At 45.2% G+C, this 20,497-nt stretch overlaps 1 protein-coding gene across 1 annotated transcript in view; it reads left to right on the forward strand.

Moving 5' to 3' along the window:
• The window catches only part of tcerg1l (transcription elongation regulator 1 like), a gene marked incomplete at its 5' end in the record, with an annotated part of 294,947 nt that overhangs the window by 116,496 nt on the left and 157,954 nt on the right, over window positions 1-20,497 (forward strand). The window contains 2 exons of the mRNA XM_085994022.1: window positions 2,604-2,670; window positions 7,211-7,346. Of these exons, the coding sequence (XP_085850148.1) occupies window positions 2,604-2,670; window positions 7,211-7,346 (203 nt within the window). The remainder of the gene's footprint in view (window positions 1-2,603; window positions 2,671-7,210; window positions 7,347-20,497) is intronic.

Consider the following 20,497-nt stretch of genomic DNA (forward strand, 5'->3'; position numbering starts at 1 on the left):
TGAGCTAAACATAACACAAGGAATAAAAGCAGAAAATTCTGGAAATACTCAGCAGGTCAGACAGCATCTGTGGAGAGAGAAACAGAGTTAACGTTTCAAGTCGATGACCGTCGGACCTGGAAAAAGTTAGAAATGCCTTTGTGAATTTGCAATGATGCTATCTTTTTTTTTGTCCTGGTTTTTCACATAATAGTTCTCATTATTAATTCCCTTCATCTTGAGCAATATTTCCTCCTTCATCTTTTAAGCAAGTACAGAGGCAGGGAAAGGGGGAGGGGGGAGGAAAGAACAAAAGGGAAGGACTGTGTTAGGATGGAAGGCAGGAGAGATTAAATGACAAAAGTGATAATGGTGCAAGGCGGAAAGAGCTGGTAATGGGACAAGTAAAGAAACAAAAGATGGGTCTAGAGGAGGTGTAAATGGGAATATCAAAATCATCAGCAACAGCTGCCATCCGAAAAATGAGGACAGAGATTATGTTGAGTCCAGAAGGCTGTAGAGTGCTTACGAGAAATATGAGGTGCTGTTCCTCGAGCTTGCATTGAGCTTCATTGGAACAGTGTAGGAGGCCGAGGACAGAGAGTTCAGAGTGGGAGTGGCCCGGAGAATTAAAATGTCAGGCTCGGGGTCACACTTACGGACTGAACAGAGGTGGTTTGCATTTGGTCTCCCAAATGTAGAGGAGACCACATCATGAGCAGCGAATGCAGTAAACTAAGTTAAAAGAAGTACAAGTAAATCGCTGTTTCGCCTGGAAGGAGTGTTTGGGGCCCTGGATGGTGGGAAGGGAATAGGTAAAAGGGCAGGTGTTGCATTTCCTGCGCTTGCACAGGAAGGTGCCGTGGGAAGGGGAGTAGGAAGGAATGATAAGTTCACACTTTATGGGGTTGATTTTAACTAACAGCAGGATCGGTGCATTGGGGCGGAGGGCAATATGAGCGGCATTCCCGAAAGATGATATCAGCGTGAGGCCCGGCAGATTTTAAGTACCGTGGCCTTATTATAATATGATTGGCAGACTGGCCGGCGAATTGAGTCAGCAGCAGGACGCCCATCCACTTTCTCTGCGTGATTTGTGGCAGGAGTCCCAAGGCAGCGTATTTAAATGGTGAATGCACCTCCTAAAGGAAAGTTGCATTCACTGAATTACAACCCTGTTTTCGTAATGAATTATCCTTGCGCTGCAAGTTGGAGCTGGCTGGAAGTAGGGGAAAGGTTGCCCCCAAGGTTTTCAGACATCTCCCTGAAGGTGTTGCTGGTAGCGGTCAGGGCCAGGAGGAATGTGCTTTTCCCACAAAGTGGGAAGAAAGTTGAAATGTAAATGTACTATTCGAATCATCCATTTGTATATAAATGCTAACCCAGAAAATGATCAAAAGTTTCAAAAAGCTGACATGGCGCTCAAAAAACTAACAACACAAGAACAACCATTTTATGTGAAAAGAAGTAATATCGGATTTGTCGTCAAAGCTTCACTTGCATCGGGGGGGGGAAATATGTTTACAAAATCCTGCAAAAGGATATATGAAAATTGAAGGTACAAGATCGGTGATGTGGTTCTGGAGATGAATTCACTGCCAGACTTGGGTAGGAGTAGCAATGGACTTGGTACGTGCTGATTTTTGTCAGCAAACACTGACATGCTAAGACCTGAAATTTCTACGGGGCTTCTTCCAATCTCCCACCGTAACTTTGGCGAAAGATTGATACAAAGCCCAGAGAAACAGCTGTTTACGGCATTCCTCCACAGTTTCTGCCGAAGTTACGGCTGGAGAGCGGTGAACCTCTGCGGAAATCCTACGCCTAACTATCAGCATGAAATGTCGATCGTTGGCATGTATGCTCGTGGAATAGAGTGCAATGCTGTGCAGTAAATACTGACTTCATTAAAGCACTCAGAAGTGAACTAAATCAATTTCTCATTTAGCGAAGAGAATAGAAATAATGATTTAACTCAGGAAATGGGGACAGTCACACCGGATGGTGCCATCCAGCACTGACCCTGCCAGAGTTTGTGGGGTTATTGGGAGGACAATTCATTTGAATGGGGCCAGCGGGCACCTGCACCACGATGGGTACATCTCGACAGCCTGCCTACGGCATGTTGCAGGAAATTCTGAAACCCACCAGATATCTGGGGGGGTTTTGCCCAGCACCTTCGATACCATATTCACAGCCTCCTTCAGTCCCTGCTTCCCTGGTCTGGACCACCTCCCACTGCGGTGGGGCCCACTTGCACCCTTCTGAGGTAGTTCGGTCCCATGATGTTTAAAAGGTGGTCAAATGGAGTCCTGAAATGAGATCTGCATAATATAGTAAGCTGGAGCGGCTAAATGGATTCTACCCGTTCCTTCATTCATGTATCATTCTGGATCATAGGATTTCATATAAGATATTAAAGAGACTATTTTTGAAATATTCTGCTTTGTGCCTAATCTCATGCTCTTTATTTGGCAGATTACCAGGTGTAAAACAATATTGCCTCAAATCTTCAAATAATTACGGGCTCCCACAGATATATATTAACTATTACAATTATCTATTTAAAAAATAAATTCTGGCGTAATCAAAAATATGTAATTTAAACTGTCTTACTTTATTAGCAAAAGATGAAACTTCTAATCAAGAGGAGGCAAATGAGGAACACCTTATGAAAACAAAGAGAAACAAGTATGTCAGTTATTTTGTTTACTTTGGATAAATATTTTTCTTAGTATCTTATGTTTCTTTTATCTACCCTGTACTGCATGCTTTGTAAATGCACAATATCTAATTTTGCTAAATTAAGCTGTATTCTAAAATATTGCACCCTTAGTTGTTTCACAAGATTTCATTTGAACATTATGTAAATATAATCGATGACTAAAAGTATTTATATCTTCACCACAGGTTGAGGGCATTAACATTTAATAGTGTGGCTTACACATACACATTATATGTGTTTCGTTTTAGTCGAGTAATTATTTTAGTTCTGTGGTGTCTGCCGTTTACAGCAGATAATGAATGTGGCAGAACTCTTTCAGAACAATTCTAATGGGAATGGTCCCAGACAGGAGAGCAGAATATAATTCATGGAATGCAAATATATCTTTCACCTTTCCTAAGTTGAGAAAAATAGAATTAAATATTCCTTGTAATGACTGGCATCCAACATTATGATTTAGTTTTATAAGTTTCCTTTAGGTTCTGTTGAAATCAGACTTTATGTTTTATGTCTTTTATTAATTATGCCTCCTTAAAACAAAGGGCACGTGCAAATGTGTTTCTCTGTTGATGGATCAATTAAAAAGAGGTAACAGCGTGAGAAGTCATAAAATGCATCAACAATATTAGCAAATAAACTAACAGTTTCCTTAACCCTTGTACCTACACAATTCTACATTTATGTTTCAAGAAAATAAAATCAGGGCAGAATTTGTTTGTACTTTATTGGCCCGGAATTTGCAGCCATCGGTGAAGCGAAGGTGTTCACTGCTGGCCACGAAGTACGCTCCGCACAGGGATCTCAAATCTGTGTCGAGAACTTCGGGTTTTCCAACCTTGAATTCAATTCAATGGAACTTAATGGGAATTCCCTTGTTCGAATTGCTGTGACGTCAACAGGCTGTCTAAGCAGCCAATCAAAAGGCAGAATTCTCACAGACAGTGAACAAAGAAGTGAGGAGGCCCTTAAAATTGTAACCTTTTAAGAGAGAGCAAAAGAAAGATTGGAGTTCTCACATGGGGAAAAGGCAAACCTAAAATAAAGATGGACAAACTTAAAAATGAAATAAAAATTTTTTGAAAAGTTTCTTAATTTTAATTTTTATTAAAATGGACAAATTTCACACTGCACAAATTTAAAATTAGTTTTCCAGGCCCTTAACATGTTTTAGCAGTCAATACGCTGTTAAAACCCCAGTTGCACCTAATCCCTTTGGGTGTAACTTTTAGTGGGGAATTTAACAGCGGTATTACTGCAGAAGAGCCGCAGTTTCAATGATTTACGAGATTTCACTGATTGCGGCTCTATTGGGGGGGGGGAGCACAGCACAGTCGGTTTTGGAGCTGTCATTAACAGACTGCAACTTGGGGATTTCCTGAAATTGCAGTCAGTTTGAAAGGCGGTATGAGTACACCATCATACCGACCCCAAATTCAGGGCCGTTGTTTTGTATAAACAATAGAATATTACAATTGTCCATCGTTTTGTGAATAATTTGGATGCTAGTCAAAGATAAATTTCACAAAATGAAAAATGTCACAAATTAATAAACTTTGACAAGTAGACCTAGTGGTGTGCTGAGAGCTTTTTCATGATCAGAACTAGTCCAGTAATGAGTTAATCATTACCTTTGTCGTGTTAAGTACAATGCTTCTTGTCATAGGTATCATAATATGCCCTCTGACCAAAACTGCATTTTAATTGTGCACAACATTTGTTTAATTAGATTCCTGCGGCGTGCAGTAGGCATTTATGTCTTCTACATAATAAGTTACAACTGATGATTGGAGCAGTTGATTAGCATGCTTGGATATTTGCCCAATTTAGGATTTGGTGAGGTCAAGTGTTAAGAATGTCATAGAATTCTTATATGTTGTAATAAATATTAACAACAATTAACTTTTACAGTGACTCATATGAATGTAGCTCAGTATTAATCCGACAGGTCTGTAATTTGCGGTCAGCGGTGAAGCAAAGGCGTTCTCCGCTGGCCCCGAAGAAAGCTGCCCACAGCGATCTCACAATCAATTGATTTCAGCGCTCTAATGGGAAGTCCTAGTGCAATGCTGCTGTGATGTCAACAAGCTGTCTAAGCAGCCAATCACATTGCAGAATTCTCACAGACTGGAGACCAGGAAATGAGAAACTGCTTTTATCCGGACTTTTAAAAAATGTGACAGAGAGCGAAATAAAGATTGGGACTCTCACATTGGGATAAGGTAGAAGCTGAAATATCAGGAACAAATCTTTTTTCTTAAATTTATTTTTTAAAGTTTTTTAAAAATTGTAATTTTTATCTCAATGCAGAAATTTGACACTCTACAAATATAAGACATATTTTTTCAGGGCCAGAACGTTTGTTTACCAGTAAATAAGCTATTAAAACCCCTCCTTAACATTTAATGGAGTATTTAACAGCGATATTACCTTGGAAAAGCCAAAGTTTTCGTCAGTTTCACTGCTTTCACTGATTACACTGATTGCCAGCTATGGGGGGAGGTGGGGGGCGCTGTAGCCACAGCACAGCCAATGTTAGAGCAGTGAATTACTGACCGCAACTTCAGGATTTCCGCATTTAGATGCACATGCGCTAAATCCTGAAGTTAAGGGAGTAATGACAGTGAACACTGTTGGTTCACTGTCATTACCCAAAGCAAATCCCGGGCCAATGTTTTTCATACTGTCAGATTGGTCTCTCGTGTTCACGTTTTTCAGGAATTTCCACAGACTAACCACATGTTTATGCATGAACATACCCATCTCAGCTTTGAATTAGATTAACTTTTCAGGGTGCTGTTACAATCTCAAATAATTGAATGCGCAGCCATAAGAGTGCAATAATTCTCCAGTAAAGGGTAACCACTATCCTGTAGTGGATACTCTAGTATTTTTGTATCTGAATCTTAAACCCAAGCAAAGGATCTGGAACTTTCTTACATTATCGTGGTTAGGCTTGCTGAAACAAAATACAATAATAGACAGCCATATAAATAAAAGACTAGTTTTCCATTAAGTTTGTGACATTCTAATGAAGTTTCATAATGTTGAATTAAAAATAATGCTAATATAAATGATGCATGAAGGTGCCATTGACTGTAAAAAGCACTGTTGGCACAATCCTTATTCTGTAAAGTTTGCTAATGCATAATATATAAGTAACTAAAGACACATACCATACCACAGCATGATACCACTGCAGTTTCCACTGGCCTGATTCTGGTAATTCACATCTAACGCAGGCAGGAATTTTTATAACTCCCTTTCTGTAAGTTTGTTTAATCTCATAACCTAATGGCTATATTTTCTAACGAATTCTAATAACTGCTCCGCCCATGGAGAAGTGTGCTAAAAATAACAGGAAACCAGATATAGGCAGTTTACTCCATTATCACCTCTATTCCACATTTCCAGTCCAGTCATAAAAGTGTGTGCTAACAGTGACAATTTGTTAAGCCTTGTTTTATGGAAAAAGATTTTTCAGATTCCAGCGGAGGGAGATGAAAACAACCAGGGAGTTTTCCTCTCACCTACAGAGCTGGAGAATGTTGCATTGACTGATCACCTGGGTGTGCAAATAGCGTTGCAGCAATGAGAATTAATGTTCAGGTGTCCAGAATGGCCTTAGGAGCTATCATCCACAACAACCTGTAACTGCAGCACACACTGGGGTTGGCAACTCTGGTTGGATGTATTCCTGGAGGTGTCATCATTGACGCCCTGCCTCCAACGCCCCCACCCCCGCACTATTGCCATTGGTCGCCCGGCATGTCCACACTCACGGTGCCCTGCCTTCCCACACCAATTGGAAAATAAATAGACTCTCCATTACCCGATTGGATGATTCTTGACTCCGTCAAACAGCCTTTTTTTTCCCATGTCCAATATTTTAGAACTAGTAAACAGAAGTGTGCAAAGAGAATTTTAAAAGAGTCACAACTTTTTTTTACTGCCGCTGTGTTTTTTTTCTCCTGGGTTGCTCGCAGCAGTGTCCTGGAGATTAGTCTTTAATTCCTGGAGACTCCAGGGCAATCCTGGAGGGTTGGCAACCCTAGCAAATACACACAGTACTGCAAGGAACTGGTGTCTGCATTTCTAACCGTCCTGAACAAGAAAGTAAGAGCAGTTTTACTTATTGAGGATTATGGTTTTTACTAATTTCAGAGGCTTTGCCTTTAGTGAAAGGGGTTCATACCTGTTGCTTAGCTCTGGCAAGGCAGGTTCCTATTTATTGTAATGTCATTGGCTGAACTTGGGTGTGCTTGAGGCTGTGACCTTTTTTCTCCATATCCCAGGTCTGATTCCTTAGCATGAAATGAGCAAGTTGTGATTGGCCGGAATTCTGGCACTGCACTGAGGCTAGTGAAATGCTGCTGTACAAATGCATCCAGTAGAAAATGGAAATCGGCAAGATTTCGATTTGTTACTGCTTCTAAAAGTAGAAAATATAACCATATGTTTTTACCGTTAATTCAAATCAATATTATGAAAATCATATTTTTTTTAAAGAACTGAACAGCCAGAGATTGCTAATCCAGCAAAGGAAGAAATGGATGGAAAAAATCTGGAAAATACTCCACACAGGACAGTTGTTCCTTTAGAAGAACGTATAAATCATTTCCGGGATATGCTTCTGGAGCGAGGGGTAAGAAGAAGTCTTCTGGAGTACGCAGAATTAATCTGCAGTGATTTATTTTACTTATTTGTTCACTTAGTAATAACTGTTTACGTTTCAGTATAGTTGCATGATGATTCAAATCAAGAGACAACTTTTGTCCAATTGGAATGCTGTAGCTTACATAGATTATGAAAATCATATTTTCTCCAGGAGTTGGTAAGAATATTTAATAGAAGATGCATCATTCAAATCTCCTCCAGACATAATGTCCTCAAAATTCCTCGAGTTATGATCCTGACGGTGCTGACCCTGTTAGAGTTAGTGGGGTCAGCGGGAGACATCTCATTTGCATGGGCCAGGTGGGCAGCAGCATAATTTTGAGTACATCTTCTACAGCCGCCTGTCCATGAATTGGAATCTCCAGTGGCTGCCTACTCGTGTTGGGCACGGGGGAAGGGATGCTTACAGAAGTCATAATTGCCCTCATGATGAACTTGTTGCTGCAGACGTCTCTTGGATTGCCACAGTTCCCAGGCTGTTCTACATGGCCTGGCAAACTTCCTGCACAGTGTTGTAGATGTTGATAGTGAATCCCTCCAGCCAATCCATTATCACCACCACATGTGTGGAAACTATCTTCACTGCCTGAACATGAGATTGATGCTTCCTGATCATTTGAAACTTGAAATCTGGGCCCCTGAGATTCAGGTCTCTAGGCTCCTTAGCCAAGGGCAATTGTTTCTCCTCCCTCTGATGAGACACAGCTGGCTCTTCCTCTTTGCCTCTCAGCTACTTCTGCTCACTGATGCTATGTGCATCTTCTTTCTTGCTATTTGCATCCTTTCGAGTAGATTTATCTGTGAATAAGCTTTGCAAGTGTAGGAGAGGTGTAGTCAGAGAGGGTCCTAGAAGAACAGCAACTTCAATAAGACAAATGTCACCTCAGTCTTTGGGGGCTCCAGCAGAATCAGTGAGGTTGGATCAGGAGCTGTGGATTCATAGTTGCCAGGCTGTTCGTCAGACTGATAATCTTCAATCAGACCATCATTAGGAGGATAAAAAAATGGAATACTTTTAGGAGGATGGACTCTCACATGTGGCTAAGTAATGACATAAGGCTTTACAATTAAGTTGAATATCTGAAGACAGTAAAAACTCACTGTACTATACTTTAGATGATTCATACCATTACCAACCTGTCCTGGTAGCTCTCCTTCAATTTCCCCATCTCCCATCATCTCCACCATGTGTCTACCAAGGAGTTAAAGAGATTTGTCCTCATGCATGCTTAAGGGCCTGGTTGTTGTCATTCCTCTCCACCCCCATCTCCGCCATCATGATACTTCTTTGCCACTAGTGGACAATCTTTCTCTTTGCAACAAGAATAAAGATTAAGGAAGATTATTAAAAAATAAACGAAAACCCTCCGGTGGCTGGAGTTATACGTGATGCACAGGAAGTCGGTTATGGTTATTGGAAGCCAGTCATCACAGTCCCAGGACAGCACTGCAGGTGTTCCTTGGGAATGTGGCCTCAGCCTAACCACCTTCAGCTGCTTAATCATGACCTTCGCGCCATCATAAGAGTTGTTTGCTGATAATTCCACAGTATTCAGCTTCATTCACAACTCTTCCAATAATGAAGCAGCCCATGCCACCCTGCAGTAGGAGTTGAATAACATCCAGGCTTGGGATGACAAGTGGCAGGTAACATTTGCACCATGTAAGTGGCAGGTAATGATCATCTTGAACAAGAGAAAGCCCAGCCATCTCTTTGTGTCTTTCTACTACAATACCATCACCAAGCGCCCTACAATCAACATTTTGGGAGTCCCAACTGACGAGACATTGGACTGGATCAGCCATATCAACACTGTGGCTACAAGAACAGGGCACTGACTGAGTACTCTGCGACAAGTGGCTCATCTCAACCCCTCGATGCCAGTCCACCATATACAAGGCCAAGGCAGGAGTGTGATGGAATTCTCACTACTGGCCAGTCAGAAGTGGAATTCCTGCAGGAATCCAATCCTGCATATGAAATGTGGACTATCCCAGGAAAATCCTGTGGGCTTCCAGTGGTTTCCCCTACTAATCTTTCAATCTGAGGGAAATCCAACTCTTGATATCTAAGTTGACATAATGGAAAATAAAAACAGAAGACTTTTTTTACAATCAAAAAAGAGGCAAAAGGAATTACAGATATAAACAACTTTAACAAACAAAGTCTAATCAAACAAGATTTGATTTAATTAGGTTCAGATCCCAGATGGTTTATATAGTTGTTCATTTATTAAGTCAAAAACCAATTACTTAAAAATAAATGTTGCTAACAGAACAAGTTTAAATTTGGCAGTAATATGCATTGCTTTAATACAGAGTGTATTTTGCCTTGCCTACTATTTCTCAAGCTGAGACAACAACAACTTACATTTATCTAGTGCCTTTAAAGTAGTAGAACGTCCTAAGGTGCTTCACAGGAGCGTTATCAGACACAATTCGACCCCGAGCCACATAAGGAGATATTGGGGCAGGTGACCAAAAATTTGGTCAAACAGTTAGGTTTAAAGGAGTGTCTTAAAGGAGGAGAGAGAGGTAGCAAGGCAGAGAGGTTTAAGGAGGGAGTTCATAGCTTAGGGCCTAGACAGCTGAAGGCACAGCCGCCAATGGAGGGGTGACAAAAATCAGGACTGCTCAAGAGACAAAAGACAAATTAAATCTGAACAAACACAGCAGCCATGGCTTCCACTGCAATCATTCCAGTGTTTGGGCTAAGATACAAATTTATATAAAAGTAAAATATAGAACTTCTTAAGAATTGAAACAGGATGGCCCCGATTTTCCCGGAGCCGTCGGGCGGGCTTTCAGGCGGGCGGGGGCTGAAAATCACAGAAATAAGGGGTCGCGACCATCCCCCCCCGCCCGATTCCCCGCCCCGCCCGACTTTCGCCCCGGTGTTTCAGCGCGACCCAAATCAGTCCCGCCCGCAGCCGGCGGGACTGGTCGGCGGGAGCCTAATGATCAATAATTGGCAGCTGTAATCCAATTTTAAGGGGCCCTTGCAATTTTCAGCCATTCCCCACGTAAACCATGCCTGGTGGGAACACCGCTGATGAAACCTGGCGTGAACAATGTTGGCTTGCTTATTTTCAGCTGCAGGTCAATCAGGAATGAAGAGATTTAGTCAGACAGCATTGGTAGGCTGCAGGACCTTGTGGCTCCAGGCTTGGGGCAACTTGTTGAAGGCTTAGGCACAGCTGTGGAAGGTTGGAGCCTCACACACTTCTCCAGTGTGAGCTCCTGGGAAGCCCCTCTCATCACCCTCACTCAGCGCTTCCTCAACGGAGGCATCTGCCAGAAGCATGGGAGGCCTTTTGTTCCTTCCCTTCCTGGCATTAGAGGATCTCCAACAGCAGAGGAGGCTGCAGCAGCTCCAGCAACAGCAGCTCCAGCAACAGCAGCACCAGCAGCACCAGCAACAGCAGCACCAGCAGGAGTGACAGACTGCAGCTCAGCCACCTGAGGCAGCACAGGCCAGAAGGGGCCAGCACATGGAAGGCCGTCGGTGCAGGAGATACCCCCCAAACAGGGTCTCCAGACACAGGGTGAGCTATCTCAACATGACTGAGCAGCAGTGCCAAAGGCGGCTCCGACTTTCGCGAGAGGTAGTGACTGACATCTGCGCAATGCTCCAGCAAGACCTGGAGCCCAGAGCACCAGGTCGACACTCCTTACCAGTGGCCATCAAAGTCACCACCGCACTCAACTTTTATGCCTCAGGCTCCTTCCAGGGATCAGCAGCAGACATCAGCGGCATCTCCCAGGCGGCCGCACACACTTGCATCAAACAGGTCACCGATGCCCTCTTTGCCCTCGCGCACAATCACATCCATTTCACCAGGGATCGCGCAAGTGTGAGGGCGCGAGCGCTTGGATTAGCTCAGCTGGCAGACTTTCCAAGGGTGCAGGGCATCATTGACTGCACACATGTGGCCCTTAGGGCACCCCACCGCAATCCAGGAGTTTTTGTCAACCACAAGGGCTTCCACTCCCTTAACGTTCAGCTGGTATGTGACCACAAGAAGGTGATTTTGCATGTTTGTGCCAAGTACCCTGGCAGCTGCCATAACTCCTTCATACTGCGCCAGTCTACTGTGCCTCCGCTATTCAGTCCGCCAAACGAACTTCAGGGATGGCTACTTGGAGACAAGGGATATCCCCTGCGGTCTTGGCTAATGACGCCGTTGAGGAGACCAGCCAACGAAGCTGAGGAGTGCTACAATTCCAGCCACATTTCCACCAGATGCATTATCGAGCAAGCCATCGGATTGCTAAAGATGCGCTTCAGATGCCTCGATAGATTAGGTGGAGCCCTACAGTACTCATCAGCTAGGGTCTCCCAAATCGGCGTGGTATGCTGTGTGCTTCACAACATGGCACAGCGTCGTGGTTTGCCGATTCCGCAGGACCAAGAGGCTCCTCACAGAGCCGCCTCGGATGAGGATGATGCTGAGGATGATGCTGAGAAGGAGGAGGAGGAGGACGGAAACGAGCATCCTGCAGAGGCCCGTCAACCAGCGGCACCAGTGCACGAGAACATTGCTGGGCGGAATGCAAGGAACGCACTCATCCTGGGCAGATTTGCGTAGCCTGGTACATCAAACACTGCAGCCTCGCTGCTTCTTAACTGACGATGGACAGTGGCCCATGCCTGTGCATTTCTACCTATTTGACCAGCCTGCTGACATCTGCAAGTTATCCTAAGGCCTCAATGTGATATCCCCATTCGCCAAATGACAGACGCCATAACTGCAGCAGTTGCCACCAGATTTTTAATGTACAGGAAACTGATGGCATTAAAACTATTTACAAGACTTTTCACCCAAGTGACTACCCTTGTGATTAGTGGTGCTTTATTTTTCTCTTACGCATGCTCCTACGTAGTGGTACCCCTGTGGCTTCAGCAGATGTGGAGGCCCCTTGCTCACTTTCCTGCTGCTCCTGTCTTGACACCTTTGGCGGGCGTCCTCTGAGGTGGCGAGCCTGTGAGGGCTCGCCAGCAGTCTGCTGCTCCTGCGGCTGTGCAAGGCTTGAGACTCCTATCTCACCTGGGTGTGGACTCTGGCGGAGCTCTGACCGAGGGCTCTGAAGTGGCATGGAAGTGTGAGCGCGTGGAGAGGAGCGCCCACTTCCTTGAGGTGTGCCAACAACCTCCCTCTCATGGGTCAGCTCCCCCTCAACGCCTGCAAGTGCCTGGAGAGCACCTTGCTGCACATCAGGGGGGCTGTGGGGACCCATCTCTGCACTGGAAGTCCTGCTCAGAGGGACTTCCATGAAGATCTGGTTTCGGTGCTCAATCGATGCCCATCGCTCCTCAAGAGATGTCATTCTATTCTGAGCACTCACCATGTTTTCGATACCCTGGCGACTAAGCTCCTCCATGGCCGTAGCCCTCCTCTCCTCGGCTGCAGCCCTCCTCTCCTCGGCTGCAGCCCTCCTCTCCTTGGCCACAGCCCTCCTCTCCTCGGCTGCAGCCCTCCTCTCCTCGGCGGTAGCCAGCCTTACCATGGAGGTAGCCATCCTTTCCGTGGTGATGCTTTCATGCGCCAATGACTCCAATAAAGCTATGCTCATGCTCGCCATGGACTCCTCCATTCGCTCCACACTCGCAGCGACCCTGGAGACAAAACCTGCCAGAGACTCCCGCATCTGTGCATGGAGATCCATCACCTCCTCTCTTGCGGATGGACCCAGAGGCATAGGGTCGACATGCAGCTGAGCTGAGCTGGCAGAGGCCTGCGCCCTCCGACGAGGACTCTCCACTGCTGTCCCTGTCTCCACAATCTGCTGATGCTCACTTGTGAAACACCAGGTGACAACACTACTCTATGTCCCGAAGGCCGCACCGAGGTGTGAGTGTCTGCGCTGGTGCTGGGTGCGCTTACTTCTGCTGACGCTGCACCCTCAGAGGCTGGAGCTTCCTCTGAGGAGTCTGGCTGCAAAGCCTCTTCGTCCTCGGCAGTGGCGATGGGGGCTCCGGATGATCCTGTGGGGGAGTAAAGGAAAGCGTTAGAAATGTGATGCCAAGGCTACTTGCACATTGGATTTGGCAGATGCTCATAAGTCCTAATGATGTAGCTTCAGAATCATATCAGCAACTCATGCTATGTCAATGAGAGAGATGGGAAACTATTCTGTCACCAGCTTGCGGGCTTGCTCCTGTCTCTCCTGCCCCAGCTTCCGCAGCCCCAGCAATCTCCATCACTGCTTCCTCCCAGGGGGTCAGGTGGGCGATTCAACATAAGAACATAAGAAATAGGAGCAGGAGTAGGCCAATCGGCCCCTCGAGCCTGCTCCGCCATTTAATAAGATCATGGCTGATCTGATCCTAACCGCCAATCTACTATCACAGAACCATCTCCTGAATCTAACAGAATTAGACACACGAAATAGGAGCAGGATCAGGCTACACGGCCGCTGGGCCCGCTCCGCTACCCACAGGGCCATGTCCGATCTGAACCTAGACTCATGTCCAAATTCCTGCCCGCTCCCCGTAACCCTTAATTCCCTTTACTTCTAGGAAACTGTCTATTTCTGTTTTAAATTTATGTAATGATGTAGCTTCTACAGCTTTTTGGGGCAGCATATTCCATGGACCTACCACCCTCTGAGTGAAGTAGTCTCTCCTCATCTCAGTTTTGAAAGAGCAGCCCCTTATTCTAAGACTATGCCCCCTAGTTCTAGTTTCACCCATCATCGGGAACATCCTCCCCGCATCCACCCGATCCAACCCCGTCACAATCTTATATGTTTCAATAAGATCACCTCTCATTCTTCTGAACTCCAATGAGTAGAGTCCCAATCTACTCAACCTCTCCTCATATGTCCATCCCCTCATCCCCGGGATTAACCGAGTGAACCTTCTTTGTACTGACTCGAGAGCAAGTATGTCTTTTCTTAAGTATGGACACCAAAACTGTATGCAGTATTCCAGGTGCGGTCTCACCAATACCTTGTACAACTGAAGCAATACCTCCCTATTTTTGTATTCTATCCCCCTAGCAATGAAAGCCAACATTCCATTGGCCTTCTTAATCACTTGCTGCACCTGCATACTAACCTTTTGAGTTTCGTGCACCAGGACCCCCAGATCCCTTTGTACTTCAGTACTTTCAAGTTTGTTGCCATTAAGATAATAGCTTGCTCTACGATTTTTCCTGCCAAAGTGCATAACCTCACACTTTCCAGTATTGTATTCCATCTGCCAAATCTCTGCCCACTTACTTAGCCTGTCTATGTCCCCTTGCAGGTTTTTTATGTCCTCCTCACACATTACTTTCCCTCCCATCTTAGTATCATCTGCAAACTTTGATATGTTACACTCGGTCCCCTCCTCCAAATCGTTAATATAGATTGTAAAGAGTTGGGGACCCAGCACCGACCCCTGCGGAACACCACTAGTTACTGATTGCCATTCTGAGAATGAACCATTTATCCCAACTCTCTGCCTTCTGTTAGATAGCCAATCCGCTATCCATGCCAGAATATTACCCCCAATCCCGTGATTTTTTATCTTAAGCAATAATCTTTTGTGTGGCACCTTGTCAAATGCCTTTTGGAAGTCTAAATACACTACGTCCACTGGTTCCCCTTTATCCACCCTATGTTACTTCCTCAAAGAACTCCAGCAAATTTGTCAAACATGACTTCCCCTTCATAAAACCATGCTGACTTTGTCCTATTAAATTATGATTATCCAAATGTCCTGTTACTGTCTCCTTAATAATGGACTCCAAAATTTTACCAACCACAGATGTTAGGCTAACCGGTCTATAGTTTCCAGCCTTCTGTCTACTGCCCTTTTTAAATAAGGGTGTTACATTAGCAGTTTTCCAGTCTGCCGGGACCTTTGCTGAGTCCAGGGAGTTTTGGAAAATTATTACCAATGCATCCACAATCCCTACCGCCACTTCCCTCAAGACCCTAGGATGTAAGCCATCAGGTCCAGGTGATTTATCCGCCTTGAGTCCCATTATTTTACCGAGTACCACTTCCTTAGTGATTTTGATCGTGTTTAGCTCCTCCCCCCCTATAGCCCCATGTTTGTCCAGTGTTGGGATATTCTTAGTGTCTTCTACTGTAAAGACTGATATAAAATATTCATTCAGTGTTTTTGCCATCTCCATATTTCCCACCATTAATTTCCCGGTCTCATCCTCTAAGGGACCAACATTTACTTTAGCCACCCTTTTTCTTTTTATATAACTATAAAAACTCTTACTATCTGTTTTTATATTTTTTGCTAATTTACTTTCATAATCTATCTTCCCTTTCTTAATCAATCTTTTTGTTATTTTTTGCTGTCTTTTAAAGTTTTCCCAATCCTCTATCCTCCCACTAGATTTGGCTACCTTATATGCCCTTGTTTTTAGTCGAATACTATCCTTAATTTCTTTACTTAGCCACGGATGGCTGTCTTTTCTTTTACACCCTTTTCTTCTCAGTGGAATATATTTTTTTTGGGAGTTGTAAAATAACTCCTTAAATGTACACCACTGATCATGTATCGTCTTACCCTTTAATCTATTTTCCCAATCCACTCTACTCAATTCCGCTCTCATACCTTCATAGTCTCCTTTATTCAAGCTTAGCATGCTCATCTTCTTCCCCCGCCGACTACAATGGCGGATTCCCGCGTTTGCCTTCTTCCCCCGCTGGCTGCAATGGCGATTGCCATGCTGCTGCCGTTCTCGCCTCCCCAGCGGTTCTCAATTCCCCGACGCTGCTTTTACTCCCCCGCGGTTCCCGTGGGCATTCACGCTTCCCCTGCTGTTGTGCCTCTCAGCCCCGCATGCAGGCCGGTCCTTTACACCGGCTGCGTTTGAGTTCTCCGCGGCTCTCGTGCCTTAAGCTGCCCCAGTCGCTGCGCCTCTCGGCCTCGATTGCAGCCTGGCCCTTTTCACCGGCCGTGGTCAAGTTCTCCACCCTTTTTCCTCCGTTTTCCCTCCCCCACTCCACAGTCAACGCGGCCGACTTTCTGCTCGTGTCGCTGATCGGCTTACCCACCACCGTGGTAGAAGGGATGATCACTGCCTGTCGCTGATGGAGGGCTTCGTGGTCAGAATTTTTCTTTTTAACCCGGCTTCTCGATGCCTCCCGTGCGATGGTGCTCAGCAGGATGATGAGGGCGGATGCCTCTTCTCGACGCCCGTTCTGAGGACGAAGCTGCCTTGGATGTAAAACTGCCGCAGGGTAAGATCGGACTCGTCGCCACTGTTAAGTCTGTGTGTCCCAGTTATGCTTATTATAAATCACTGGACACAGACCACAAGAAGAACTTTTAACAGGTCTTTACTATTCGGAGGTCAGGGCTGAACTGCCCAGCAAATCCCTGCACAACGTTTATATACCGGTGTGGTCACCACCGGTATTACAGTATACAGCAGCCAAGAGAAAGTAGTACATCTCTTAAGGTAGTTCTCTTAAGGTGGAACAGGTTACATACACCACAATCCTCCCTTTTTAGCTTAACAGTTATATCCCGATTTAACATAACATAATAACATATATACAACTTCATGCAAAACAGTTCAAAGATTCAGTCTCTGAGGAGGCCTCCTGATTCGAGTTGCATGAAGGTCATCTGGGGGGAGTCAAGATGAAAAGCCTTGCTAGGGCTTATGTGTGGTGGCCGGGTATCGACCAACAGATAGAGGATCTGACGAAAAGCTGCTCAGGGTGCCAAAAAGTGCAAAATGCACCTCCGATTGCACCACTGCATCCATGGGAATGGCCTTCAACCCCATGGCAACGTGTACGTATTGACTTTGCTGGTCCATTCATGGACTCCATGTTTTTAATTGCGGTGGACGCACATTCTAAATGGCCAGAAGTGATTAAGATGACTACCACTACCTCGGAAAAGACGATCGCGGTGCTAAGAACGATATTTGCAAGAAATGGATTGCCGGAACAAATATGTTCAGACAACGGACCGCAGTTCGTGTCAGAAGAATTCCAGAAATTCATGAAGAAGAATGGGGTGAAACATTATACCTCTGCCCCATATCATCCGGCTACAAACGGGTTGGCCGAGAGATTTGTACAAACGTTCAAAAAAAGCAATAAAGGCCATGAGCGAAGATCAGATTCCACTACAACACAGGTGGACAAATTCCTACTGGCATATCGAAACGCCACTCATGCAGTGACAAACCAAAGTCCTGCCATGATGTTCTATAACAGGAGGTTGCGGTCCAGGTTGGACTTGTTAAAACCAAATGTGCGGAGGGAAGTTGAAAACAAACAGTTCCAGCATATAAATAACAAGACCACTCGGAGTTTCGAAATAGGACAACCAGTGTTAGCCCGGGACTATAAAAACGAGAAATGGCAATCTGGAACAATTCGGGCCAGACAAGGACCCCTGATGTACACGGTAGATATTGGTGAAAATGTAATACGGCGTCATGCTGACCAACTGGTAGAATCGAGAACAAGGGTCGAACCCAGGGTTACGGCAGAGACAACCGTGGAAGAAGTTAGTGAACCTGAAGCATCTACCTCAGAAGTGAATGTACCTGAGGATGATGTCCAATCCATAAGAGATCAACTAGATGAGTCACCCCAGCAACGAGAATCAGAGACCCCTGAAAGGCGTTATCCAACTCGAATCAGGAGGCCTCCTCAGAGACTGAATCTTTGAACTGTTTTGCATGAAGTTGTATATATATATATCTATATGTTATTATGTTATGTTAAATGGGGATATAACTGTTAAGCTAAAAAGGGAGGATTGTGGTGTATGTAACCTGTTCCACCTTAAGAGAACTACCTTAAGAGATGTACTACTTTCTCTTGGCTGCTGTATACTGTAATACCGGTGGTGACCACACCGGTATATAAACGTTGTGCAGGGATTTGCTGGGCAGTTCAGCCCTGACCTCCGAATAGTAAAGACCTGTTAAAAGTTCTTCTTGTGGTCTGTGTCCAGTGATTTATAATAAGCATAACTGGGACACACAGACTTAACACAAACTGTTTCATTTTCCTGATCTTTTGACCCAATATCATTTCTCTGTATTACAGTGATTCCTTCCTTTATTAACATAGCCACCCCACCTCCCCTTCTTTCCTGCCTGTCCTTCCTGATCGTTAAATAACCTGGTATGTTTAATTCCCAGGCATTGTCACCCTGCAGCCATGTTTCTGTAATGGCCACAAGATCATACCCATATGTAGTTATTTGTGCCATTAACTCGTCTATTTTGTTACGAATGCTACGTGCATTCAGATAGAGAACTTTCAAATGTGTTTTGTGACACTTAGTTCCTGCTTTTGCCCTTTTTATTATTTTACCTTTTACTCCATACCTTCTGCCCCTTCCTGACACGCTCTGGTTTTTAATTTCCCCACTGCTACCTAAGTCTATGACCTTCTCTGTTGTCATTTTTATTATTTGCTCTCTAGGAACCTCCCCCCCACTAGTTAGTTTAAAGCCCTCTCTACAGCCCTAGTTATATGATCCGCCAGGACTCTAGCCCCAGCACTGGCCAAGTGAAGCCCGTCCCAACGGAACAGCTCCCTCCTGCCCCAGTACTGGTGCCAGTGTCCCAGGAAGCAAAACCCATTTCTCCCACACCAGTCTTTGAGCCACGCATTTAACTCTCTAATTTTATTTGTCCTAGCCAAATTCGCTCGTGGCTCAGGTAATAATCCAGAGATTATTACCCTTGAGGTTCTGTTTTTTAATTTGACCCCTAGCTGCTCATACTCCTTTAACAGAACCGGCTTCCTAGTCCTATCTACGTCGTTTGTACCAACATGGACCATGACAACTGGATCCACCCCCTCCCACTGGGGGGTGGTCCTCCTCCAGTCCTCGCTCGCTCTCTCCTATTGTGAGCTCTCTTTTCCTGCAATGATGGAGACAAGTGGAGTTTGAGTGAGATTGCAGGAGTGAGTGTAGAGATTGCATAGCATAGATACTTAGAAGGAGACAAAGATGGTGTAAGGCTGCAAGACCAAGGGCCCTCCCTGTGTGTTGTCAGTTGTGTTCCCAGCATCAGAGTGAGAGGCAGTGTGAGGGCTGCATGGTGGAATAGTTATGTGAATGTGAGCATAGAGAGAGAGGGAATGGGTAAGGGTGCATGGATGTGACTGTGAAGTGGGATGTGGAGGAAGTGATTGTTGAAGCTGAGTGCTGTTGGGGAAAGGCAATGGGGATCAGGTTGAGGGTGATGGAAACTTCATACTTACTTTTCCTGTGCGGTGAAGGTCATGGAAGCGCTTCCTGCACTGCAGCCAGGTCCGACGGGTGACTCCCTGAGAGTTGACCTCTGCAGCCACCTCCATCCATGCAGCCCTGGTCTCTTTGGGAGGCCTCTTCCTCCCTGAGCTAGGGAAGAGGACCTCCCTGTGGGCCCTAACCCCATCCACCAATGTCTGCAATGAGGTCTCGTCAAATTTGGCGGCAGCTCGGCCTCTGCCGCTGGCAGCAGCTGGTGCAGGCTCCTCTGCCATTCTGTACGACTGGTTGGGAAGCCTGCAGAGGTTGAAAAGCTTGCTGGAGACTTTAAAAGCACCACGAATGATGACATCATAATGTGGGGCTTTCTGACTGGAATTGGACACTTAGCAAGGGTGCCCACACGCTGGAAATTAATTGGCCAATTGAGGGAAAATTGCGTGCAGCTGGCTGACCCATTTAGATTCGTGTCGGAACCCGACATTCGGGGAACCCGACAATTCCCCGCACCTTCGGGAAAATCGGGGCCGATGGGTTCAAGGATCTGTCAGAAAAGTCTCGCCACTGTGTATAAGCTCCGGTACTCATACACTGGCACAATTCAGATTCTTGAATGGGGACGTATACCCACTAAACAATTTGTATTAGAAACAAGTTACACAGACCATTTCTCCTCATGGGAAATTCTAGGTTCCAATTCCCTGGGTTCCCAGTGCACTGGTCTTTTAGGATCCAACAATAAAAAAAAATTTCATCCAATATTCCAGACAGCCACTGACTTTGCACAGCTAGGAGAATTGTGCAGAAAAGAGCCATGACTCCATTACCAGTGACTAACCGAGTGCTGCTAACTTTGCTATAGATAACAAGAGGATATTCTATTCAAGTGATCTTTGTGAAGCCAGTGTTACTATGCAAGACATCTAAAAGAT

The sequence above is a fragment of the Somniosus microcephalus genome, chromosome 8 (assembly GCF_052327205.1).
Source record: "Somniosus microcephalus isolate GS21.2 chromosome 8, FLI_Smic_1.0, whole genome shotgun sequence".
In the NCBI taxonomy this organism is placed as follows: domain Eukaryota; kingdom Metazoa; phylum Chordata; class Chondrichthyes; order Squaliformes; family Somniosidae; genus Somniosus; species Somniosus microcephalus.